Source organism: Passer domesticus, chromosome 11 (assembly GCF_036417665.1).
Source record: "Passer domesticus isolate bPasDom1 chromosome 11, bPasDom1.hap1, whole genome shotgun sequence".
NCBI lineage: Eukaryota > Metazoa > Chordata > Aves > Passeriformes > Passeridae > Passer > Passer domesticus.
In genome coordinates, this window is record NC_087484.1 from 18,811,917 (window position 1) to 18,838,450 (window position 26,534).

General features: G+C 43.9%; 1 protein-coding gene across 7 annotated transcripts in view; it reads right to left on the reverse strand.

The window, feature by feature from the left end:
• Positions 1 to 6,055: 6,055 nt before the first annotated feature.
• The window catches only part of INPP5D (inositol polyphosphate-5-phosphatase D), a 90,878-nt gene continuing 70,399 nt past the window's right edge, over positions 6,056 to 26,534 (reverse strand). For 6 of the 7 annotated variants that reach the window (XM_064386122.1, XM_064386123.1, XM_064386119.1 and 3 more), the window contains 22 exons: positions 25,793 to 25,873; positions 25,545 to 25,616; positions 25,149 to 25,272; positions 24,031 to 24,137; positions 23,415 to 23,517; positions 22,185 to 22,381; positions 21,322 to 21,439; positions 20,739 to 20,835; positions 19,548 to 19,686; positions 18,771 to 18,879; positions 18,527 to 18,615; positions 18,210 to 18,291; positions 16,970 to 17,059; positions 16,696 to 16,809; positions 15,487 to 15,569; positions 14,389 to 14,476; positions 13,514 to 13,663; positions 12,702 to 12,795; positions 12,360 to 12,467; positions 11,585 to 11,854; positions 9,092 to 9,668; positions 6,056 to 7,900 (listed from right to left, as the gene is read on the reverse strand). In XM_064386122.1, coding sequence (XP_064242192.1) covers positions 7,898 to 7,900; positions 9,092 to 9,668; positions 11,585 to 11,854; positions 12,360 to 12,467; positions 12,702 to 12,795; positions 13,514 to 13,663; positions 14,389 to 14,476; positions 15,487 to 15,569; positions 16,696 to 16,809; positions 16,970 to 17,059; positions 18,210 to 18,291; positions 18,527 to 18,615; positions 18,771 to 18,879; positions 19,548 to 19,686; positions 20,739 to 20,835; positions 21,322 to 21,439; positions 22,185 to 22,381; positions 23,415 to 23,517; positions 24,031 to 24,137; positions 25,149 to 25,272; positions 25,545 to 25,616; positions 25,793 to 25,873 — 2,895 coding nt within the window. In that variant the 3' untranslated portion in view covers positions 6,056 to 7,897. The remainder of the gene's footprint in view (positions 7,901 to 9,091; positions 9,669 to 11,584; positions 11,855 to 12,359; positions 12,468 to 12,701; positions 12,796 to 13,513; positions 13,664 to 14,388; positions 14,477 to 15,486; positions 15,570 to 16,695; positions 16,810 to 16,969; positions 17,060 to 18,209; positions 18,292 to 18,526; positions 18,616 to 18,770; positions 18,880 to 19,547; positions 19,687 to 20,738; positions 20,836 to 21,321; positions 21,440 to 22,184; positions 22,382 to 23,414; positions 23,518 to 24,030; positions 24,138 to 25,148; positions 25,273 to 25,544; positions 25,617 to 25,792; positions 25,874 to 26,534) is intronic. The other variant, XR_010346380.1, reaches the window with a different exon arrangement.

Sequence of the window (26,534 nt, forward strand, 5' to 3'; positions counted from 1 at the left end):
CTTAATGTTTCTCGTGACTTTGGGGGACAGGTTCCTTACCAGGCCCAGACACTGGGCTCCTGGAATGAACAAGGGTCTGCACAAGGCTGAACTTTTGGGTAAAATGCCAGGTTCATGGGGGGAATATGAGGTAAATGGTTTGGGAAGGCTGTACCTTCCTAGCAGCTCAGCCCATGGGGAAAGGAAGAGGGATACACGACCAGGAGTTCAGGATAAAAGGGGCGCTGCACCTTCTGAAACCTCGAGAGAGAAAAGCCCGCGGGCATGTGGCCCAGTGGACGCTCTCCCTTTATTCAAATAAAGTTGAAGGACTCCTCTGTCTCCTTTTTGGACATAAACCTCTGGCGCTTGTGAATTTTCCTGACATTAACTTCCTAAGTAATGTGTTAGGTAACCATATTATTGTAATTTAATTAGAAGCTGGGCAGAACTCATAATGCTTTTTGTCTAGGACTGCCTAAATTGCTTTGTTTTTCTTTTGAGTAAGTAAATGAAGATGCAATTATGAAATTGTAACAGCGTGAAACAGATGATTCACTACATTATTAGACTGGAGGAGAGTGTGCTGCTGGTTGAGTTAATAATAGTTCATGCTCTGTCTTACAAAGTACACAAAGCACGAGGTTATGTGCATTCTCTGTAAAGCTGATTTGGCCAAGTGTAAGCACACAGCCTCTTTCATTCTACTTATACATCACAAAATCAAATTAGTTGTTTAAAAACTTAAGATTACCTGTAACTGTGTGAGAAGCAAGTTAATGGGAATTGGCTTTTGCAGGGTATTATATGAATTGATATTAAATATTATAATGTTAATATTGATGATATGTTATAAAGTGGTTGATGTTGTTATAATGGCCTAATTGTGAGGATGGTTTTGTATCTTTTAATGTGGATTTATGAGTTTACATGGAACAGACTGTTGCTAGCCAAACCTTTGAGACACGACCTTAAAAGGAGTAGAACTTCATGCAGTGATAATCCTGATGACCACAGTGACAAAACTACGTCAGTGTCAAAAGAGTGACATGGGGCGGGACTGTGTAAAACCAAAATAAATTGCATAAAGCTGATGCAACACCAGGGGTATAAAAGGCGGAGCTGCCATTTTGTGCACGAGCCTCTGGCGTTTGGCCACAGTCCCAGCACTGTCCCTTTTGTTTTGCAATTTTTTTTTTATTGTTCTCAAGAAAGCTTCTGTAACTCTTTGCCACTCAGGCTCTGGGTCGTTTATAACAACTGTAAGGTTAAGTCCTAATTGTATAGCAATAGTTACTGAACTCGTGAAGGGCAGTGCTGAGAGAAATTCATCCTGTCAAATCTTCCTCTCTATGTCTTTATCCTTTGCAGAGAAAGAGGAAAGCAACTGAAGCATGAGAAAAAGGAAAGGCAAAGATACAGAAATAGAGGGATTAGAGTCAATACCTCCTCTCCTGAGGCTTTTACCTTGGCTTTAATATATAATCAGTCCCAAAGTTCCTCACTGAGTTTGAACTGCCAACCCCCTGCTTTTTTTTAACCCCTCCAAAGAAATCCTTCAGCTCATTTTTGAGAGCAAGCTTTTCTTACTAAAACTGGGAGGGAAAATAATTGTTCCTTATTTCTTTCAGCAGGGCAGAAAAAAGAATCAATGTGAGTAGAAAAAAAAATCAGTGTGTGGGGAAAAAAAAGGTGTGTCCTCAAGCGTTAGATAAATTAATTATATCAAACATTGCACATTTTACTGTTTACAGCAGCTGCTAGAATGTTCCAAGGGAAGGACTGAAATTAATTGTCATCTGTATATGTTTGAATTTATAAAAATCACACTACATTACAGATGTAGTGTGATTTTTATAAAATTTACCTTTCTGTAATCTGTGATTTCTGTAGTGGGCAGGACATCCTGATTTTCCTTACAGTACCTGCTAACAATGCTTTTCCCACTCCAATACAATATTCTTAAATATATCTGAGGTTTCTGGAAGTCTTTCCAATTGCACATCCTTGCTCAATGTCATCATCTATCATCCTGCTCTTCTTTCATATCCCCAAGAACTGTAAGAAGATGTGACAAAACAGTTTGTTCTGGCTGAAAGTTGCTTGTTCACTTTAATTCAGAAGTAAAAATTTCAGACTACCAAATTAGCCTGCTTGTCAGAATGCTCCTTCTGCAGTGAAGAAGCAAAAATTGTACCTCCAATGAATTTGGCATTCCACATCCATAGAGGGAAAAGCAGGACTTCTAGTGGAGGTGTGTTCTAGCTTTAGCCAGCACATTTCAGGAAGAATTGAGAATGTCAAAGTAGCCCATCAGGAATGAGAAATGTATATAGGAGATTTGATCCAGGAGAAAGATTTGGACAGCTGGAATTCAAGGATAAGACATATGGGATACATGACAGCACTATGTAAATATGCATGTCAGAAAATTAAGACAATGCCCTGATCTGCTTGTTCATATGGGACAAGATTACACTGAAAGGGCCTAAAGTTAACCCAAAAAATGGCCCCTAGAGATGAGGAAGGGCTGGTAAAAGCTGCTTGAGGCAGATGAGAATCTCTGCTGCTGGAGGATTATAAGGCCACTTGGAAACATGGCAAAGGGTTTTGTAGTGTACTCTTTGCTGGTGTGGTGAATGGATTGCAGGGTCCCATCAGGGCCCCCTCTAGCCCAGTTCTGATTCTGAGCTGGCTGTGTTGTAAGTGACATTCAGGTGACAGAATGGATCCTTGCTCGGAGGTGGGTGGAGCAGGTTCTGATGGGATGTTTCCCTGAAGCTTGGTGCTCAGATTCACTTACTTCCTTCACTGCTTCCTTACTGGGAACCAGAAATGCTAATTTTCCAGGATGATACTGATCACCAGTGTTCTTCCCAAAGTTATGCTCAAAACACCATTTTTGAATTCAGCTTTGTTTTGGATCTTCAGTTTACCTTTGAAAAGAGGGAACATGTCCCACACCTGGTCATTTTCTTTGTACCTCAAGTCATAATGTCAAGATGCAAATTACTGTGAAGTATGGAGTAGACACAAATTCTGTGCTAACTCTCCATCCTTTCTGTTGCAAAGGTCTCTTTTCATTCTCCAGTCTCTTTGCTACCTTTCTTCCCTTGTCTGACCTGTTTCTATGAGAGAGAGCTTTTACCCACCTCCCTTCTGCTGGGTTCCCTCTCCTTCCACAAAGTATTTTCTACATGTTGCTGGACACCTTTATCCATTAACACCCATGCATTCTCTTTCGAGCTCAACATTTACTACCCTGTTCTGTGCCATCTTTATTAGTTATGATATAATCTAATACTTCATGATAAGAGAGACTAATTTGTTTTCTGTGTAATCTAGACCAGACCTTGGGAAAAATGCAGTAAAGTGTTAATAATGACTGTAATGTGTAGCAGATTACCATCCCTGGCACAGAATAGTCTCAGTTAAATAGAGCCACACAAGTATGGAACAGCTGAGTTTGGATGGGCCTCTGGAAATTCTCCAGTCCAAGCACCACATTCAGCAGACCCGTGTCTGGTTTTTGTGATGGCTTCTCAATACTGGGGTTTGTAAAACAGTTCTGATCACAGTTTTCTGAGAGCTACAGAAGAATGTCAGTTAGTTTTGATCTAAAAGGGTACACTGAAGTATCCTTTAGTTTAGCTGACTTAGGAGCTAGAGCAAAGATTATCTGCAAATAAAATTAATGAAACTGAATAATGGTAATGAACTGAGAACAGAAGTTCAAGGAAATTTGGTAATGCATAATGAGATAATGCTTTGTGATGATGCATAATAAGATAATGCAGAAAAAAAATATAGCAAATTACAGTAGGCAAAAAGAAATCTCGCTCTTCTGTCAACCTGGGATTCAACTCTGAAAGAATTTCTGAGAAACTTCAGTAGTTTAACACAAATGTAATCTTAAAATACTTCTTATTAGAAGCCTCATTTGAAACAACACCATGCACACACTGTAGAGTTAGAAAGATCTTTTTCATATTCATGTGAGTAATAACTTGATGTTTGCTTACATATATATTTAGAAAGAACATCTCGTACCTCTGCAGCTAACACCTTTCCTCCACATTGAAAGGAGTATTTGGATTATTCTGTAGCACTTGCATAACGAATCCTTCCCTAGGCCTTGCAGGAATGCACTGGGGACTGCAGCAGCCCTTTGGTGGCAGGTGTGACCAGCATGTGAGACAGTGCCAGCTGGGCACAGAGAGCAGGCAAAGCCATTGACCCCGTCACTGAATACTTCAGCCACAACCACATGAGCACCACACAGATGCAGCTGGTGTAGCTGATGATTGAGAGGCTTTGCAGCACCCTTCACTTCCCCAAGCCCTGCCCACTGGCTGCACCTTTGATCTGTGTTATCAGCAAGGAACATCACAAATGACAGCAGGGACAGAGTCTTGTTGGCAAATGTCCCACAGGGGAAAAGTGTCGATTTCTCCCAGGAAGAGATTACAGAAATAAAAGAGAAATATGTGGGTATTGTCTGTTTCCAATCCATCTGCTGATACTGGTTAGGAGGTCTCTGGGAATTGTCCTGCGTCACCTTGGTCAGTGTGTCCCAACACCCACAGTTTATTCACACATAAAGATGTGTGAAGATGCGTCTTCACAATGATATAAAAATAAGGAGCTTGGTCTGGGGGTGAATGAATTAATTTCTGGACAATACGTTCTTTCAATCACAGGGACTGTTACTGTATTATTACAAGGACAACAGAAAAACGTCATAAATTTTTAGCAAACCTTTCATTTTAAAAACAAGTAGGAGGATACTGACTAAATGGTTCATTTTAAGCTGACCAGAAAGAGGGTGCTTGGTCCCAGTAGATCATAGGCTTAAGGAAACATCATTTCTAACATCAGAATTATCCCCTTGCTATTTTGGAGTGAGTAACTCACCTTAATGTGGTTTTCCTTCTGTTTTTCTCTTCCTTGAGCCATTTCCTCTAAGACCATACCTCTATCAGGAAGAAAATGCGTCGCCCACAACATCTTAGGAAAAGGCTTAAAGGTGCCCTGTGGTGGTTGTACACTGAGAGAACAAGGAAACTGGTGTTAGTGCAACAGGTGCAGGCAGGAAATGGGGGGTTTAAAACTTACTCTGCAACATAACATCCTGTAGCTGGGAACTTCAAACATTTTTGACAGCTGGGTCTCCATGGAAATAAGTACAAAAAGACTCCAGCTATTTTAAGAACTTAAAATAAAAGATGCCGGAAGGTTATGGATAGATAATACACCTGGGGGAAATCAGTACATTTTTGGACAATTCATATCCTTCAGTTTATGTCTTTTGCTCATACTGCCTGTACCAACTTAACTGGACAACAGCAGAGAGGGTAGAGAAAGGTGCCTAGTTTGGCAAGAGGGAGTCAGGCTCAGAGATGTCAGAAAATATAGCAGCTTATGTTCAGTTCTGCTTTCATGTGGTTCAAGACATGGGCAGTAAAACCAGTAGATATAATTTTAGAGGCTTTGTGACAGAAATTAAAAATTAAATATAACAAACAGAAGCACCAGATTTATTTGTTAAATCCAATTTTCTGATATTCACATCTGCCAAGCTCCCATATCTGTTGTTACCACTTCTACCATGCCAAGGCACAGCCAGTCTGGCCACAGAGACAAGTACTATGTAGTGTCTCACCACTTGTCCCACTTCTCCACTCCTTGTCTAAGCTGCTCACCTGAGAAGACTCTCATCAAGAGAGGCTTCAGAAAGCTCTTTACAGAGCCTTCTTTTGCACATTGTCCACATGCACAAAGCCTGCTGGCATTTGCCACCATTCCATCAGACTGTCTTTGGAACCCCAAGTGGGTAGGCAATCCATTTTTAGCATAGGAATAGGAATGTTTTTTGGGGTTTTTTTTCTGCTGGAAACTTGGATGAGTGCTGCTTTTCTTCCCCAGCAACATGCCTTTCTAAAGGACAGGCCAAATTATGTACCTGGATGGATTTTTATGCCTTAGCAAGTCCAGTGTTCTCAAAATCTGTTCATCTGCAAATCTGTGCATAATTTAAGCAGCATTCTCAATCAGAAGATTGACACAGGAAACTATATTTGTTTTATATCCAGCTTTTAATTTCTAAGCTTTGGGGAATATATTTTATTTTTTACAGTTTAGGGAGTCAGGGATAAAGCAAAAAAATCTGAGCGTGTCTCATTGTTGAGAAGTTAAATTTTTTTATAGAAAGCTCATCCCATTTCCATCTCCACATCTGAACACAGTCCAGAATTACTGAGAGCTGATCTAACTCTCTGTATTGGATAGAAACCTCACCTGCTCCAGGGAGGTTTTATTCAATGGCCACACAAGTTCTTCTGCAACCTGGAAAAGTGAAATGCTCCTCAGGGCCAGCAAAATACCATGGCTACTGAATTATGGCAATTACACAGAGAGGGTTCTGCTGAATAAAGCAAGCGGAGTGTAAGCTCATGGTCTCTCTGGCTGATTTGTAGGTTGTAGAGCCAGCTGCTTCAGTAACGATGCCTTGAAATTCCAACCTGCATAGCAAAAAATCATCTTTTCTTGAAAGGTTTCTACCTACAAGTTGTCCTCTTCCACTCATTTTCACAAGCCTGTGCTTGGTCTCTTCTCCTTCAGTAAAATTGCTGTATGTTTCCTACACTCACACAATTAGTAACTGTACCTGCTAACATGTCCTGTAGTTTTCAAAGCAGCTATATCCACAAAAGGTCTGTGCAGACAGACGGATGCATTCTCAGTTGTTCATGTTATGCCCTCCCTGCTCTCCTTGCTGCCTTTGGTGTTTTCTCTGGGCAGGGACTACTGTCACTGAGCAAGCTGGTGTAACACCCACCTAAAGCTGAATCATGTGACAGGCAGTTCTGAATTTTCAATAAACAATGACCAGAAAGGTGACTATTTTATTACTTTTTAAGTAATCAACATGGAAACAGTAACAGTGATTAAGTCACAACATGCTTAGTCTAATAGTAACCACAGTATTGATACTTAACACAAATATAACAGAAATTACAAGTATGTTAACGTTATTCATTCTCAGTCAATGAACAAAAGTGTACAGTAAGGTCAGCATTAGTCTATTAAGAATGCTCCAAAACCAGCTGGCCAGTGTTCTCCAAAGCAGAGTGCTTGCTGCCAGGCAGGCTGGGGTGCTGCTATCTGCCCCTCCAGGCAGTTTTACTCCTGAGCTCCCATGGGCCCTTCCTCTTCCCCTGTTTTTGCCTGTGGTTCTGGTGTTTCCCTCTGTTTGTTGGACTGTCAAAGCAGGGCCTGCTTGAAGGAAAAGGAGCTGCAGTGCCGTGGGCTGGCCCTCACCTGCTGTGTCCCCTGGGTGGTGCAGGGATGCAGCCCCGAGCTCCAGGCAAGGCTGGCTCCACTGAGGGTGTGTGACCTGCATCAGTATCTGCTCTTTCCCCACTCTCCCTGACCTCCTTGCTCCATGGATAGGACATGCTTTTGGAGCTGTACCGCTTTTAAGATGCTTTCTTTTACATATCACTCTTTAATAGGAATCCTGTAACACAAAATAGAAATCTCGCTTTTGTAGGAAGGGGTTTTTATCAATGCACCCTTTTCATCTCCTAGTCCTTGTACCGTACCGTCCTCTTTTCCAAAACATTTACTAATGCTTGTACTTGGCCACCCACCTTCACATGGAAGTACCAAAGTGACACTCAAAACAATAACTTGCATTTGGTATTGTGGTCCTGGCCCCTCTTGGTCTGAGCAACATAGGATAAGCTTCTCAGCTATAACATTTTCATAATCACAGGGAGGGCTGCACCCTCAAAAATAAAATTCCTCAGTCTTTTTTAGAACCAGACTAGAGGACATCAGTGTGAACAAAGCAGTAGTCTCCATCATTCTTCCCATCAGGATTCCTCCTAGAGTACCACCAGCTGCTGTGTCACGTTCACTGTAGAGACAAGAGAAGACGTCAGCTTGTCAATTGTCAATACTGTCAATTCTACAAGTTTTGATGGAGATGGAAAAAGAAAAAAGTCCTACAGCCTGCTCAAGTGGGCTTTTTCTCCCAAATGCACTTACTAAGGCCTCCCCTACTCCTTCTCATACAGCTCTTATGCTCGGTTGAAAAAAACCCAAAAAACAACACAAAACTGAACCAAACCACAGTGAGTAAACCCACCAGCCCAGGAAAGTATATGTCTGATTATTTCTGTAGAGGGTTCAGTAATGGTTTTGGACACACTGTTCTAAGTTACTAAGTGTTTACCACTAACTACTAAATACTTTTAATCATCTTTTTATTACTTTTTTCAGCATCTTTTTATTTCTTACAGCAAAGCAAATCCATTGCCCAATCCTACAGATTTGTGCTATCGGGCCAGGATCAGCCACTTTCAGGAAGAGCACAGTATGCCCAAAACAAGACATAGCAACGTACTGACTATTTGCATTCCTCTTGTTACTACCAGGCTTAAACAGTCCAGAAGAAGATAAAAATTCCTGCAAAGCTAAGGCCTGTCACATTCATATTTTCTGAAAAATCCCTTCACCCAGGATTTTTCTCCTAGGAAGCTGAGAAGCCTCAGAGAAAAAGGAAAACAATAATATCTCATTGCTTCTCCTGTGTTTTGCTGCTTTGGAATGTGGTTGGAAATTGTTTATCAACAGGTGATTGTTTCATTGGTTTCTGCTGTGAGTTGTTTTGACTCAATGGCCAATTTGGGTCAAGCTGTGTTGGACTCTGGAGAGAGAGTCACAAGTTTCATTATTATCTTTCTAGCCTTCTGTAAGTATCCTTTCTGTATTCTTTAGTATAGTTTAGTTTAGTATTCTTTAATATAATATAGTGTCATAAAATAGTAAATTAGCCTTCTGAGAACATGGAGTCAGATTCATCATTCCTTCCTGCCACGAAGGACCCCACAAATACAATAAAGGCCACAGTTTCACAACATGCCATCCTCTGCAGCGATACTGCTTTAGGATGTTCCCTGGCACCCCTTGCTCTGCAAGCCCTGTAGGTTTGTGGGACAGCACTGAGCTTGGACAGGAACCCTGGAGTGAGGACTTGGTGACTGAGCCAATACCACTCCAGTCGCAGTGCCATCTCCCAGCCCACTTCATTTCCCCAGTAACGCACCGGTGTGGTTGTCCTGCTGACCGGGCCCTCCTCCATCCGGTGCTTCCCGGCGTGCGGCAGCTCTGAGCTGTCCCGATAGTCACGGCCCTTGGAGTTCTGCATGTCCAGCACTGCCCGGCTCTTGGAGGGAAGGGGTGGCTTGTTCTGATGTCCCTGCATGCTCAGGCTGACTTCAGCCCTTGATGGCTTCACGAGTTTTTTGAGCGGTGCCGAGTTTTCCAGTGGTGTTGTCATCTTTGGTTTGCCTTGGCTCTTTTCCCCTGTATTCTTTTCTTCCTGTTGGCAGGATGAAGTGTAGGACCGGAATCGCTGTGTGGGCACCAGGAAAGGTGGTGATGGCTGTTTGCCAGAGGTCTTGCTGCACTCAGGCTCCTGTGGCTTTGTGAGATGACAGCTCTGCTCAGGCAGTGGCGGCTGCTCTTTCCACAAAGCCTTGGGATATTCCTGCTCTTTCTTGGGGGCCGCCTTGCCCTTGGAGCCCATGGAGCCATACAGTGGGTTCTCGAACATCTCTGGCCTTTGCTGCCCCTCCTCCTGCAGCACAGGCTCAGCTGTGGATTTCCCCATGTCAGGCAGCCTACAGTCATGGAAGTAGGGTAAAAAGGAGACTTGTGAAGAGCAGGCAAGAGAGGCCCTGACTGATTTAGAGAGGACATGAATAGTAAATGAGTGTGAGCAAATTAAACTGACTGCCTGAAGAGGCAACAGGAAAACAATTAAATTTGGGGAGGGAGAACAAAAGTGTGTTTAACAGAGAGAACAGAAGTGTGTTTTACTTTGTTTAATCATTAGTAACGTGATAGAGAGCAGATATGCATAGCATTGTGTAAACTGCCTGCTAGGTTACAGTTCTGTCAAAGTGATGTTTGGCTTCTTTTTAAACACAGATAAACTACCGAGCCAAACTGTGCCACTCCTTTGATGACTCTGCAACACACACAAATCTGAATTTGAATATTAATCTTCAGATCTCGCAGAGAGGATAGAAATGGTTGTTTAGAGGCTTAAAATAAGAGCTCACATCATACTGTGGCATTTTACAATTGGGTCAATCTCTTCTTGCTACCAATGCAGCATGGTATTCCTAAGGAAGGGATAAATTTCCTTAATGCACCCAAATGCACAGTGTAGGGTTAGACAATCCATGTGCATTCCCAGCAGAGCCCTTTGAGCTGCAACTCAGCCTGGAATGACTGCACAGCTGTACAATGGGACCCAGCAGGTCCTATGGGTTTGGGTCACTAGACCTGATTTGGCCAGGCTTTCACCTGCAAAGTACTTTAAAAAATCAGCCACAATATCACTGAGCAGAGTGGAATAGAGGTGAGTGGCATATGTTCTTTGGGTGTCTTTGGATGAGTTGTGTTCCATGTGTCAAGCTCTTCTCTGGCAGTCAGCGCATGCTGGAGCGGAGAGCTGAGCCATGATGGAGCACTGCCGGGTACAGAAGAGACCCCAGCAGTGCTGGCAGCTCTGACTACTGCAAGTTTTGACTTCCAGAGTGCCACACCCATTTACCAGGGAGCTCCAGCCCAGCTCAGAGAGCAGCTGTCTCTTGGCTGTGAAGAGGTCTGCAACAAGGACACAGACTGCACACATGCACTAGTGTGAAGTAGCCTCATCCCGTCACTAAGCTGGGAAGGGATGGGATATTTTCAGTTGCCAGATGAAATTCTGCATCAAGGCTTGTGATAGAAGCAGCACATGGAGTGTAGCTTCTGGAGCAGCTGGACATTTGTATTGTGCCAGTAGAAATTCAGTGAAAGTACTTCATGTATAACACACAAAGGACCTCTCCTTCCAATGCAGGGGAAGGATCTATGCCACACTCCCCCCTTTTATTCTTTGTTATTACAGTCAACTTTGTAAACTTCTCCTTCTCTTCTTTTGGTAGAGAATTAGACCTACATGTATCAGGTTGAGACAACAGGATATTCAGTCAGAAGAACACTCCAAGGAGTTTTCACTGCAGCCTTCCAGTGCGTAAAGGGGACTGACACAAAGGAGGGAGAGTGCAGATAGTGACAGGACAAGGGGGAGGTTTTAAAATAGAGCAGGAGATATTTAGGTTAGATGTTAGGAAGAAGGGTGCTGAGGCCCTGGCACAGAGAAGCTGTGGCTGCCCCATCCCTGGAAGCATCCAAGGCAGGTTGCATGGGGCTTGAAGCACCCTGGACAGGGGGTGAAATGAGATAAGCTTTAAGGTCCATTCCGATCTAAACCATTCTATGATTCTAAGATTCCATTACTTAATTGTAAGTTTAACTCATTATCTTTGGCTTTCTTTTCACAAAAGTCTGAGGAACTGCTACAGTAGTTTTCTTTGAGTATGCGATTCTGTACTTGTGACCTTCACTTATCTTTCTCATTCAAGAGATAAAATATGTAAAGAATATGCTGCACCTTGAACTCTCTAAACAGATAATGAAACAGTGACTGTGCAGAATGACAGGAGAGAGGAGCCCAGACTCAGTACAAAACTCAAACACTCACTGGTACTCTTGATTCCAATTACAAATGCTTCTGTTTGCTGTTGGCTGGAGGGATGGTTTTGGAGACAGAGGTGACAAGGAGGGTGATGTGGAGGATGAGTGACTCTGCCCCATTAAGGAGGTGTTCTCTTTGGACTGCTGCTCATAGTTCCAGAGGGAAGGTGCCTGCTCTGATGAAAGTGTCTGCTTAAGCTGGGAGGTTGCAGAGGGCTGCTGAGAGAAGGGAGCCATGCCCAGGTAGTTGGGGTTGCTGATGTCTGTGGGGGTGGAGCTGCTCAAGAGAAGAAATATTGTTAGGGAGGCACATGCACAAATAGGTTTGGGGATTTTTGTCTCCCTGCCAGCTTCAAAGAAGTTAGTACCCACTGACTGCTTAGATTCAATACCTGCTTCCTTTTTTTTTTTTTTTTTTTGTCACTGTTGCTTCAGAATCACAGAAAAAGTGGGAGTCCTGTTAGTGCCTCACTCCCCTTGGTCACTGGAGAGGAAGCAGCTGGGTCAAGACAACCTCCCCCACCCCCAAAATAGCTCCTGTGGCTGTAGCAGATGCTTCCCTTTCCAGGCTGCAGAGAGCACTCAGCTTCTGCAGCCACATATGGGGGCTGTCATAGGTTTCTGGGCCCAGCCAGAAGCTGCCCTCAAGGAAAAGCCCCAGTGAAAAAAGGTGAAAGGAGAGCCTTACTCAGACTCATGCTGTGACTCTTTGAAAGGAAAAGCCAAGCAGTTTGAGCATAGCTTCCCACCCCAAGCTGTCAGAGGTAAGGTGGCAAGGTTACCGTAAAATATCCTCCTTTCCTGGGCTGTCTGGAGAAGAGACAGCGCTCCCCCAGTAGCGAGCGATGGCTGCTGCCTCTCTGGCCATCAGATGAGTAGATTTTGACTTTCTGTTGGAAATAAGAAGGCCTTTTTTAAAGAGGGTTCAGCGACCTGTTCTGGCTAATGCACTCTCAGCTTTTGAACCTTTGGGGACAGGAGCATTGACCAGTCCTGACCAGAGAGCCACAAAGCAGCTTCCCAGTGCTCAGCACCCCTGTTGATGCTGCTCCCACAGCAAGCCCAACTTTGCATTTATGGTGCCAACCATTTTCCTGGAACTGACTTACCCACTTGCCCTTTACCTGTTAGCCAGATCCCAGTCTTTGTTAGGCTCTAAATTGCTGACGTTCTTTGGTTTCTGACCAGTGATTTCATCACGTTCAATCTTGACAAAATCTGAGGGAAAGAAGGGGCACACATATCTCCAGAGTCTATCTGCTCAAGTTTTCTGTGTTCCCATGTTCAGAGTGATGGACAGTTTTAAGCCGTTGTTGCTGTTATATTTTCAACTATCCACTAATACATGTCATGTCTTGTTGACAGAGGAAGAAATGTGTCTCGAAATACAAAGGTCATGACCCACCAAACAGCCACATACAGTCATTTTACCATTGAGAATAATTGTAGATATAATGAATAATTGTAAATGGCTGTCTCTATACTCTGAATGAGAACAACGGATAGCAAGGTGAAAAAAGCAAAGTTTGTGATCTTCTAGCTAAGAAAGTGCTCATTGAGAGCCTGACATACTCTTTGCTCCCCAGGATGACTGGAGCAGGGAGAGATTGGCATGGAGTGTGCCATGTCACAAATGGAAGTAAGGGATCCCCATTCAATAAAACCAGTGCAGGTGACAGACAGGGGGCTCTCTCAGTCTGCTGAATTTACTTGATTGATGAAAAACCCCACAGAATCCAATTGTTCTGTCTTCCTGAAAGAGTACGGGTATGCTCCTGAGAGCTAACCATACTCACACCTCCTTGCACTCTGCATCAAAAGCATTCTCTGTGACTACAAGCACTCTGGAGATAATTTTCAATTCCTTGACAGTTATCAGAAATCTTTTGAGATGAGCATTCTCTAGTGTGAGCATTGCAGCAATGATGCTCCTTACCATACAGTTTCTCTCTCTGTTTTCCTTGTGACGTTTGTAACTTGATTTCACCTTGGAAGATCCCCGTTTTCTCTCCATGGTGTGTGAGCACAGTATGGATAGGTGCTAAGGATTCTGTTGCTTCTATTCGCAAGGCAATGCAGCCTTCCCCTAAAAGACAGCAGGGAGACAATGAGGCTGGGACTGAGAAACAAAGCACTGAAATATTTTGTGTCATCTACTACCAATGCACTGACAGGTATGTAACTACTGGAGAGAATCTGCTTTGGATCACAGTAAGGAGCATAATATCTCCTGAGAAATTAGGGGCATTTATTTCACTTCATGTGTGTGTGAAGGATTTGAGTATTGAAGTTACCTGTGGTAACCTCAGGCTTCTGAGCTTCCACTCCTGTAAGGAAAACACAAGCCTGTGGCTGCTATTGCTGTTAATGGGATTTAGGCAAAGAGCCTTCTGTGGACAAGGACTGCATTCTCTGGCTGGTGACAGTCCGGGAGCCACAAGCACAGCCAACTTTTCTGTAGCCAAGAGAAATGCCTCAAGTAAGTGCAAGTGAAACAGAATTTGTATGCTCTGAATAAATGCATTTAAACATGCTGATTCCTGATTTAGTCCCTGTAAAGGACTTTCTTTTTAAAACACTGCTCTTTCAGAGCTGGTAAAGCTCACACAGGTTGTTGCTTTGAGTTCATATTCCTTTAATCATAATTACTTCACAAAACATTGCCCACAGTGAATATATATTTCTGTGTATGTTGAGTTCTAAATCATAGCTGTTCAGTCTATAGGAGTTACTTCTCTCCCACTCTTTCAGTAGCTTGGAAGAATCTAAGTAGATTTTGACTCATCCAGAACTTTACAGCTGAGCACTTACCATAAGATTCATCACTGTCTGACGACTTAATGCTGATCAGGATATGTTGATCCAGTAGGTATTCTGGGTCTGAAATAATTGGAGTCAGCTGCAAAGACATGTTAAGGTGGGTCAATACAACACATGGTTGACAGGAGTACACTTCTCCCTAGAACTCAGTCCCAAATGAGGAAAGCCCTGCTGGATAAACCCATGAGGGTATCACATCACCTCCAGAATCAGCCTCTGATAATATCTGGATTTCTGTGATAGAAGGCTGCACTCTGAGTCCCAGCACAGCAAATGGAATGCTGCAAATCTGACACTCATGGCATGAGCTGCAGTTTTCTCCTGTAGTACAGGACTGAAAATCACCTGAGGAGGAAGGCATCTGGACTCTGATTACAGTCTGTTCCCAAAAATCTGGCTGGCTGTTGTTGCAATCACTTATCGTAGAACCTTTCCCCAGTTTCTCAGTGTAAGGCACTCTTTTCAAAGTCAGCATTTCTGGACTATTTAGAAAGGTATTGATATGCACCTTTGCTCCAAATCCAGGAGCTCCTGTAGTTCTTTCAACTCCCACCATGCATGAAGGACAGCTCTGATCTCAAGGACAGAACTTGTGTCTGACACTGACACTCAGAATATGACTTCTGAACACTGATGTTCTTTTTAACACAGGTAAAAAATACTTAATCAACTTTTCTAAAATATACCAAGTTTTATCTGACCAGGTAAAGAAACTCCAGGACAGAGTTACTTTTTAAGATGTTTTCTTTTCCATCTAACACTAAAAAAAAAAAAAGGGCCTGCTCAAACCAACATTATGTTCTCTAAAAAGGTGAGAAAAAAAGTCATGGTCCTGAATGGCATAATCGCATCAGCAAAATTCTTCATAGATACGTAAGTACACTGACATATGAAAGTCCTTTCCTGCTTACAACATACTCTGTTTAGCCTAAGCCCATCCTGCATTCTTACAGTTCCTTTAAGTGTAAACAAGACCACAACAATGTTCCTGAAAGTAGTATTTATGAAAGTAAAAGACCTAACATTTCTTAAGGGATGAAAGTGGAAGCTTCTCTTCCATACAAATATGGAGGTATTGTCCCAGTTTACCTTTGGAAGTGCCTCGACAAACTTTACCACAAGCTCCCCTTCATTTCCATCCTCATTTTCTCCTTCCTGGCTCTTTACAAAGCCTGCAAAGGGACAAGAAAGGAGTTTACCAAGAGAGAGACAGCAAGAACTGGGCTACAAATCCTCTTCACTATGTCTCCAAAAAGCCTACAATTATTTTCCTACTTGGACGCAAATTTTAAAAGTATTAAGCAGCTTAAAGTCTGAGCTTTGGGTGAATTTTTACACAGTAAATTTGCAAGTGGTTTTGCTAGAGCATTGTTAAATGGTTTCATTTTGCAGTTAAACTTGGCACTGAGGAGATCAGTGCATACATGGACCGGAGGATAGGAACATGACAGCTCTTCCTACGCCACTCAAGATAGCATACTTTTGAAATTCTAATTTAAGATTTGTAATACACTGTTTCCATAGAAATTTATGCAAATTTTGATACAGCCAAAAAATAATCTTTTATGGAACTGTCTTTGACACAGCGCTCTGACATGCGATAATGTGATGAAGCATCCACCAAAGGCTTGCTGTCCCACTTACAAGAGCAGTTCTGTGATGGGAGATTGCTTTAAAAAACCCACAGCAAGGGCACGTAGGCTTGTGTTACATAAACAGCTGAGACTCAGCCCCACAGCATGGGCACAGGCAGTGAAACCTGCGGTGCTGCGGGGTACACAGTCCCACTTACAAAGTCACATCACTAGCATTCATTTCCCTTTTAGCTGATCCTCTGACTTATTTTTTGTTAAACCAGGTTAATTCAATTATTTCAAATTATTTTTGCTAGGATAATGCAGATGCTTCATTTTGAAATCACCTGATCATTTGTAGCAGGCACAAATAGAAATTTAATCAATCATGTCTTTACTATGTAGGTATTTTCTGTGTGATAAGCAAGATATATATGTTTCCCATCAAGAAAGGAATTATCAGACTGACAAACAAGGTGGAAAAACTGTTGGAAGGCTACATGTCTAAGCATGGATTACAACTACCTTGGCTATGGGGTTTGGACTGTATTGCTGATAGTATAGAATGCATTGCAAACTACAGCAAATCTTTAGGACATCCCTTTTTATGCAGTGGAACAAATGATCCACATAGCTGTTTTTCAGATCAAAACAAGACAAAGGAAAACTAATCCAAACATGCAGAAAACTTTGACAGAAGCAATAAAGATGGGCAAACCCATACTTTCTAAGCAGCTAGAATGAAACTCAATGTAGAACTTGGTCTGGGACTTGGTCTTCAGAGTAGCGTAGCAGTGCAGGAACTCTATCTCCCCTTGGGAATCTGTGTATTTGGAGTCTAGGAAAGAGGAACGGAAAAGAATGTCACTTTCAGCAGGAAATAGAGAGAGAATTTTTGAGTGGACTTCTAAAGAATCAGCTTTTTCTCTAATCATATACAAAGCACTGCATTCTGTATCCAAGGCAAAGATGGCACACATGCACCCAACCTGACTGACCGTTCTTGGAAACAAACTGTGAGGTGACTCCCACTTCAAAGGTGGCAAACACAGGACTGTGGTCACTTGTCATGATGTCAGTGGTGCAGCCTGCCAGGAGAAAGGGAGGATGATTACTGCCCTGCTCCAGGGAGATCACTGCCAAAGAAATATCATTCAGTAATTTTCCAGAAAACGTAACAGTCTCTCTGGTAACTGTCTCCAGTCAAATGTGTTTCTCTACATAAATTCCTGTCAGTACATATGAACGTAACTCTTCTGTCAGAATACAGAAAGATTTGGTTAATGGACACCATTTTACTGTACTGTTTTGTAGATGACTGTCAGTGTTACATTCCTCCTGTACAAAAAGCTTCCTGGTTACCTCTGCAACATGCACAGCTAAGTATAGCTCTAATATGGCAGGAAATCACACAAGAATACACTGGTGCTGCTTCAGTGCTACACAGTTTGCTCCTGGCCCAAAGTTAACAGTGGGTGACCAAGGCCTGATTGTATCTAAACACACACAGAGTTCCAGCAGACCCAGTCATTCCAGAGAGGCCTATTCAACCCCACACCTCAGCATCATGGGCTCTGATCTCAGCATCAGATCAGCCTGCCTTGTCCCTGAGAGACTTTCACAGCCCTGCTCCCAATCTCCACATAGGAAACCATGAACAGCATACTCAGATGCTCAGTCCTACAAATAGTTGATGACATTTCAGGAACTGGTATTTGAGTCTTTTATTAAACAGGTTTTGTGGGCTTTTTCTCTTCCCTGAACTGCACTTTGGTGATGCTTCTCAGCAGGAAAGGGAACAGGCTCCTGGTACCACACAGTTCTTGAATATGATTTGGTACAAGAGATGTGTTTGCAGCTCCAGTCTCTGCAGACTGGACTGTGCACACAGGGTCTGTTCTGCTGGCACTCACTGTCAGGAGTTCCTGGTAGTGACTGCACAGGAAAAGTGGTGGTTGCTGCCAAGAAATAACTGGTGTAAAATGATCCTACAGCATGGTCTAAAGTTGGACAGCTGCAACTGTCCAGGTGGTGTTCTGCATATAAAAGAATAACAGAATGAATTCCCAGCTCTGTAAGGTTACAGGCAGAGAGATTTTGGCTCCCCTCTGCCTCATTTAACATCAGGTCCCTCTATGCTGAGTGCCTGGCAGTGCAGGGAGATCCTACAGACTCTGTTCTGAATCATTTCCGTTTCAGACTGGTTGCCTTGCTATCGACAGTCTGTTCTCCACCCACCATAGGACTGACACACAACGTGCACCATGGGGTAGGATTTCCAGAGCACTCGATCACACCAGGATGGCAAGTTGTACTTCATCTGCAAACCAAAGAAGAAGTAATGTCAAGAAGAATGGAAAGGGCCAGTTCACAAAAGATCAGGAAATTCATTCACCCAAGCACCATATATTTGTGTCAAGTCTTTTTGTTTATATTGACTCCTTTCAAAACACAAGGGCAGAAAACACAGAGACTGGTTTAGGTCACTTTCTTCTGCAGGAGTTGCTGTCACAGCTCTGTCACATACCTCTGAAGGGAAATCAGTTTTAACCTACCCCTGTAGCTTTTTGCTTGGTGTAAACATACTTCTCCCGGGTGCCTCTCTCAAAGCGGTAGGTTGGAGCAAAAGTAATCTCTTCTTCCTCTAAAACAGGGAAAGAGCTTGGTTACAGCTTGGCCATTGGGAACCCACACCTGGGCAAGACAGCCACTGCCCTGTACACCCTGCCCCATGCTGGGGCTGGCAGAGAAAGCTGGTGGATGTAGCAGAGGAACCTGCCAGCCAATACAGGGTCTCACCGAACTGCAGGAACACCTTTTGGTCTCTTCTCTCGAGGAGAAGCTGGTCAAAAGCCAGCAGCTCCGGATACTGCTGCTGCCTGATCTTCTGGATAATATTCTCTGCTTCCTGCCAACAGGGAAAAAGCAGAGCTGCAGATGATGCAAAACCTCTTATAAATACTCCCTTCACAGGTTAACTGGTGAGTGCTCCTGCACTGTTTGACAGAGCTATAGCCCCTGCCACTTCCCTGTCCTTCCCTTCACTGAAAAGCCCCAGCCTTTTTTGTGTGGCTGAACATTTGTCTATCAAAACAGGTATTGAAATGCCCACACATCCCCCACACAAGGACACACACTCACAACCACATGCGCATCGACACCAAGCTTAGTGTTTTCTCCCACATACTGAAACCTATCCAGTATTTATGAGGGCTTGCCTGTTCCTGAGGGCCTCTGAGCCATTCCAAGCTCACCAACCAGAGCAGAAAGGCAATCTCTGGATTGAACCATTCAGGGACAGATGCTTATTCACAGTGGGAAGGAAAGTCGGGAGGTTTGGGGAACCAAGGCTGCCTGTAGCAGCAAAGTGTGCCAGATGGCATTCCTGGGTCCATTAATCCTTGGAGAGGGCAAAGGGGATTTCCTTCCTCTCCTTCAACTGGGGCCACACTCACGCCCTGGGGATCCCTTCTGTCTCCCCTCTTTTTTGTCAGGTTGCCCTAGACTGGAAGAAGAGAGCACTCCTATAGCAACAGAGTGTGCTGTCCCTGCAGGGCTTCCTGCAGCATCCCGCACCGTCGGGGGCTGTTCCACACGGTAGTTCAAGTCTCCCAGCCAGAAAAGATGAGTAAAGCGATGAGTGATGTTAAATGGACTCAGTTTCTTATCTCCCAGTGTCAGGAAGCGCAGGATGTTCGTGTAGTTCTGGTTGCGTCTGTCAAGACAAGAAAACATCTGCCTGACATCCTAAATTGCCATGCAATTTCCAAATGCCTGGGATGGCAGAGGCTGCAGCTTTTCCAGGAGGGAGCTGCTACAGAGGAACAGATCAGAAACTCAGAACCTGCCACCCCAGCAAACAGGCCCAGGGAGTGTGCTCCTGAAGCCACTTCTGCTGCCTTCTGGGGCTGTGCTTTTCTGAGCTACATGTCCTAGAAACCTAGCATTAGATTGTTTCCTTCAGATTTCAGCAGCAAACGCATAACTAGATTTTGGCAGCTTTTCCAGGAACCCTTCTGAGGAACCCTTCAATAGAAGTTTTTCTATTTCATCAGTTGCAAAGATCCTGTGCAGAAATCTCACACCATCTGTTTCCTGGACTGGGAAAGATGGCAAGGCCAAAATCTTCATTTCAAGTCCTCTTCACTTTCAAAACCACTCCTTCCAACTGCTCCAGCTCCTCCCAGTGTGGGCACTGATTTCCCAGTGGTGTAAGGATCTTTGCCTTCCAGGCCTGAGCTGACCAGAACCTGCTTAATCCACAAACACTTATTTCACAGCTGGGTATAGAGAATTAGTCATGGTGGGGATATTCCTGTTCTACACCTCCCTCCTGGTATTCCTGAAGGATCTTTCTCAGCTGTGTCCTAGGGCTCACAGTACTGCCTACAGTGAGAAGGAAGACAGTCCCCTTCAGCACATTATTTTGGGATGGGAAAGCCTTCCCACATTTCTCCAATACACTGTAGATCATGGAACTGGTTTCCTCATGCAGTGGGTTTTCAGGACAGGTCACGCAAATGTTTTGTGAGACTTTTACACTTGGTTCTGAAACAATTTTGCCATTCATTTCCCCTGCACCCATGTGCTATGGCCACATAGCAGAAGTCCCCTGTTTAAATGCCCTCCCAGGAGATGTTAAACAGGTTTTTTTTATGGTCAGGAAGACATGTTTGTGCCTGTCTGGTGGGTCCTCCTTCCAAACATGGCCCAGAGAATTTGACCCTGGCTCAACAGCCATTTTTGAGAGGGGAGGGTGTATCTTACCTGTGTTTCTTTTCACTTCCTGAAGTCAAATGGCTGTTAACAAACCCAAAGGAGGTTCCATTAAACATGAATGACACCCCCACTGCTCCTTTATTACCTGGCAAAAGGGAATCCAAAAATGACAAAAAGTTAATCCACCTCCAGGCTGAGTCTAGCAAAGACAATAAAGCACCTAGCACATGTGAAGTAAAGTGGAGGATAGAGACGAGAAATTGTCTTAACACAGAAAAAATTAGTGCATACAGCACAGATTGTGGGAACAAATTTTTAAGGGTGCTAAAAAAATTAGTTGAAGGGAGAGAAGTGCAACTTCATTATATAACCCAAGAAAGAGCAATCCAATAGCCAGTCAAAAGTGTTTGCTGGGAATATAAATATTTATATCTCTGTGTGTGTGTGTGTTTATGCTAAGTATACACACAAATAGATTTCCTCTCTTACAGGGTAAAATACAACCAGTGCTAGTGGGATATAACTTTAGGAGTGTCACATAAAGGTTGCCCAAGGAGTGTTGTAGCAGAAGAGCTGTTCCCTGTGGGCTGAGCAGATTGCAGCTGCCTGGCAGGCCCTGCCCGTGCCTCACCCAGCGTGTTCGCGATGCCTGTCTTCACATTGGCTGTGCAGATGTGGCTGATGCGGTTCTCGTGTTCTGGCTTGGCCAGGACAACGATCCTGATGTTCCAGAGGGTATGGATGGCTATCTGCAGGAATGGGAAGGGTAGAGGTTATATTTCTGCAACTACTTGCCAAGCTGCACTATGGCTGCAGCCCTCCTGACTCCTTCGATAGCACTTCTACAGAAATTTTCTTCCCATGCTCAGGATGTGTCTTCAGTCATTTTAATCAATGCTGGAACCTTGCTATATTCTAGTCCTTTTTTCTAGTTAATCTTTGGATTATTTTACTTGCACAAAATAGTTTCCCAATCACCCTGAGAGTTAGCTTTCCAGATATGCTTAGATTTGTTTCTTGACATCACTGAAACCCAGGAATGTCCAAAGCTGGTTTTAATAAGGTTCAAGTTTCTCTTCTCTGCCTGTGTACTGTTACATCCTACTTTGAAAGTGCAATAGCCTAGGACGAGATCTAGGCTACAATTGGCTCAGGAAGTTTAACAGTTTCCTCCTTTTTGAAAGTCAAAATAACACCAGCACTCAACTTGAGCGCTCAGCATCTCCCCTTGCTCCTAGACTGGCAGGGTCCCTACTATGGCCAGGGGAGGGCACTGTCCACAGTAACAGGTCCATCTAGCCAGCTCCGGGGGGGCATCTTGTGGAGCCCACAGACATATTCAGTTCATTCTCCTTCACCCAAATGCAATGAAAATAAAGTGAGAGATAGGGAGGAGGTACAGGCAAAATCCTACTTGTTCCCATCTCTTTTATTTGTTCAACATGTACACCCTCATTTCCTGAGTTCCACGCAATAATTGGAATAACCCCTCACCACTTTGAAGCTGATACTGGTGATCTCCTGCAGAGATTGCCTTAGGGTCTCCAGCCATTCCTTCTCCCCCTGGGGATCCTCCTGGGTGCCAATCACATAGATGTCATGAGGAATGTAGTCAGCAGTGTCATCACGGGTCCTCCCCTGCCCCTTGGAGAGGAACCAGGAGGTGATCTTCTTTGGGGCTGGAGCTGCACCTTTTGTTAACACATCAAACACCAAAGGAAGTCAGAGCATGTCAAAATCAGGATGAAGATAACACATGGGGACACAAATGATGGGTTTCATATCACCTTTGTATCAGCCAGGGCACGCAATTCTAAGATGACAATGATGTTATCCCCACCTGAGTCACTGAGAAAGAAGTGATTCTGCTCTGAACACCTTCCTCTTGTTAATGAGTTTTCCAAGGCCAAGGCTAGCCAGGAGTAAAGGCAAGGAGCTGTACTCCTCCTGGCCTACCACTGCCTTGACCTTATTCCTTAAGGATGGCCAAACACAGACAGCTCAGCTCACAGGAGCTGAACAAGGCTACTGTCTCAAAAAGGAGAAAAATAACCTATATTCCACTGTCCTCAACCACACCTTGTCCCCTCCACTAAGTACCACAGACACTCAGCTGTCTTCCCAGGCTGGACATGAAATGTCCCTAGTCAAATGAGAGCAGCTGATGTGCAGTTTTGTCACAGCATAGATCACAGCACATGCAGCAGTTGAGACGGCCATGATACACATAGCCTTGCCGTACAATCTCAGAAATCTTCAACCCTGACAGAATAACATCATATCACTTCAGAAGGCTGCAAGTGTTTGTCCTTCCTGTTCTTTAGCCCAACCTTTTATACCCCTCATGTTGATGCCCTGCACCTGTGTGCCCTCTGCTCCCTTTGGAGGTTGGTCAGTGCCCCTGGGCACTCCATGGCTCATTGCTGTCAGTGCTGCTCACCTGCTGCTCACAGCTGTGCCCACTGGGGATGAGGCTCAGCCACAGCCCCACTCCTAATTATCACAAACTGTGTGCCTACATAGTTTGTGGAATTGCTCCTGTCCTTTCTGCACGGTGGACAATGATGTGCATTGCTCCACCTGCTTTGTGCCAGCCATAATTCCCTGTCCCTTGAGCAATCCTTCAGAACCCAACACAGAGAGTCTGGAGCTCATCGTGCCAGCTGAGCACACCTTTAGGCTTTAGTGTCTGGAAGAGTGCCCATGGCAGAAGGGAGCCCATACCCATATTCCAGGTGCCAATGAAGATGGTGATCATATCAGGCTCTGGTTGCTCTGAGTGTTTATTCTTCATCTGCTGCAAAAGCTGGCAGAACCCTTCTCTCTTCTGGACAGGGAAGAGCAGAGAAAATTAATGAGATACTTAACTCCTCCGACATGACCTCTTGAAAAACCTGCTGAACCAGGAAATTCCCCACACATTGAAGGGCTCTGCACTATCCTGAAACCTTCCAAGAGGCTGCCTTTCCTGTGGTGCTTTTTTAGGCATTTAGCTTGTGCATTGCTCTAACAAATGCTCATCTGGTCAGAAAAAAATCTTTTCTTCTGTCATTTCTATAAGAAACTTTTCACAGTAGCCATCCTGACTCCTTGTTCTCTTCAGTGCTTGCTCTATCCTCCTTCCTCAGTGACAGCACTTAGGTGTCCAGTATGTCCCTTTGGACAGTATACATGCTCATTTTCTGGATGTTTCCAGAACAAAGGAGAAATATTATTTTTTTTTTTACAAAGGCAGCTACTGTCCTTCAACAGTTCCACTTTCTACTAAGGAATGCCCCATGTTCCACTCCCACCCAGGTACCTGTTCCAGGCTGGCAGGAAACAGACACCATGTACATACCTTGGAATCAGAAAAAATATATTCCTTCCGCTGTGTTTTTTCTTTTTCTGTTTCCAGAACAATAACCAGCTTGTTTGGAACCTTCTGGGACTTGATGAGCTGCAAGACTGAATACAGGCTGGGTGTTATGAGCTGCAGTCACTGAAATAAGGGTCCCACCAAAATGAACAGAACTCTGCTCAAAGGCTTGGGATGTCCATGGTCTTTTCTGCCTGTGCAGTTTGCCTTGCATTTTAAAGTTGCTTAATTCTGTTCCCAATAGGAACAGATTTGGACTCCAATTGAAGAGGCCCCTCAAGACTCTTTTGCTTGGAACTGTTTTCCATCCCAAGACTGGCAATGTGAAATGAAGCCCCAACTTTGTGCAGGCAATCCCCCTGTATCCTGAGCCAGCCTACATGTGTTCTTTCCCCATCTGTGAAAGAGGATGTAGAACCTCATTTGGTGGTAAAGGTGATTCCTCCCATCTAGAATAGCAGCTAATTATTATGAACACCAGGTGGAGAAAGCCATGCATGAAAGCTCATATTTTCAATTACTGCCAGCAACAGGTTGATTTTCTAGCAGGAAAGAGCCCAAGGGTATAATCTACTCTCTCACAAATGTCTTTGTCTCAACTTCAGTGAGCTGCCTGTTCAGAAAGAAAACAGAAAAAAAGGAAGTTGTTTGAATCAGGCAATCACAGACCAAACTGGTGTTGCTCATGATGAGAGATGCCGATTTACGTACCAAAAAATCAAGGGAAATTCACTGAAAAATGTTACTGAAACTGAATGTCTGGCTTTTTACCGTCAAAAATCATCACAGAAGTCAGCATGTTCCCGCAGAATGTTGGGGGTTTTTTCAAGTGGCATTGCTTTTCAGAACAAAATGGTTCTATTGCAACTAGCTCTATGGGGAAGCTTCTACCAAAACCTGCTCCCTTGCAGTGCTGATTCCAGTGTCTTCATTTAAACCTGGAGATTGGATCTAAAACAATCAGTGAAAGCTGATTATCTCAGTACAGAGATATCTGTGTCTTGCTGACTGGAGCTCATGCATCACCCAGGACCTAGCAGAATTCCCAGAGCCTCATTCAGCGTCTGTGACATTAGGCTGACACCAAGCTGACATCTTACTTTTCTTGTGGGTATAAAACTTGTCTTCTGGACCATCCTTAGATCTCTTGATAATCAGTTTTCCCATTTCCACATCCACTTTGAGTTGCATTTTTGAGAAAATTCCTAGGGAGTCAGTTTTCACCTAGTGGAATACAGAGAGGTTTTCCATGAGGGACCTTCTACACTTCAGTCACATGTATTACAAATGCAGCACTTCCTTTGATTCCTGGCACATATCATTATGCCAGTCTCACCAGACATCTCTTAGGCATTTTCATGGTGCCAAACAGCACCCAGGAATAGCTGTTATCTCTGTGGCAGCACAGCAAACTTCCCAGGAGCTGAGATACTGACATAAATCTGCATTACTGTCCTTCCACCTTATGATCAGCATTGTTAAAGGAGTAAATTTACCTCAAAAGTGACAGGGGGGATAAGAGAGCGCCGGTGTGTTGAATCAGGACCTTCAATCAACAGTGTTTTCACCTGTAAAATAATTATGTGCAATTTATTGCATTTGGTGATTCTGTACTACACTGAGAGTAATGAAATCAGAACAAAGAAATCTTACTGTGGCAGAGCACTGTACTGAGGGTGAATATGAAACAAACTAGAGGCAAAGGAGTACAAGAATATGATATAAAATAGCTTGAAAACTCTACCTTTTCTTCAATAGAAGACAGCAAAGAAATCAGCTGGTTGAGTTTCAATACAATATTGACTGGACTTGCTTCACCAAGCATCTGAAACCACAGCACAGGAACAAAAAGAGAGAGGGATATGGGTTATTACCAAGCCCACAGAGCACAGCCTGGAATGCAAGCCCGGGAACACCTCACACAGGCCAAGGAGCAGCACTTGTACCTTTGCCACTCTGATCTGCAGTGGGCACCACAAGAGCATGGAATATGCAGAAGTGTGGGAGGCTGGAAGGACAAATCTGCAAACCTGTTCCATAAGGTCAAGGCAGCTGGTCATGCATGGGAGTCAGTTTGCTGCTGGGGGCAAGCTCACATGACCAAGCCTGGGGCTCAGCATTTAAAAGTCCTACACTTTTGGTTTTCTGTCAGGGAGAGGAAAGTCATGGGGACTTAAATGGGCTTGGGAAAATGAAGGATGTGGCAGTGAAACATCCTGGAGTAAAGTTATGGAAAAAGAAATGCGTAGTGCCAGCCCACATTCTGAGGGAGGATGGAGAGGTAGGAGTCCTCAGGCAGTTGGTGGCACTTTCCTCTAGGACAGGAAGGGGGAGCAGGTGGAGAGGACTATGGGATAAGTGACACTGTGAGATAGAACTCACTGTGTGCCCTCTGCACTGCAACAGAATGAGGCTAAAGAGAATAGAAGTGGGCGTGTGCCCACCTGCACCCCACTGGCCATGGCTGCACACCAGAGCCCCCACTG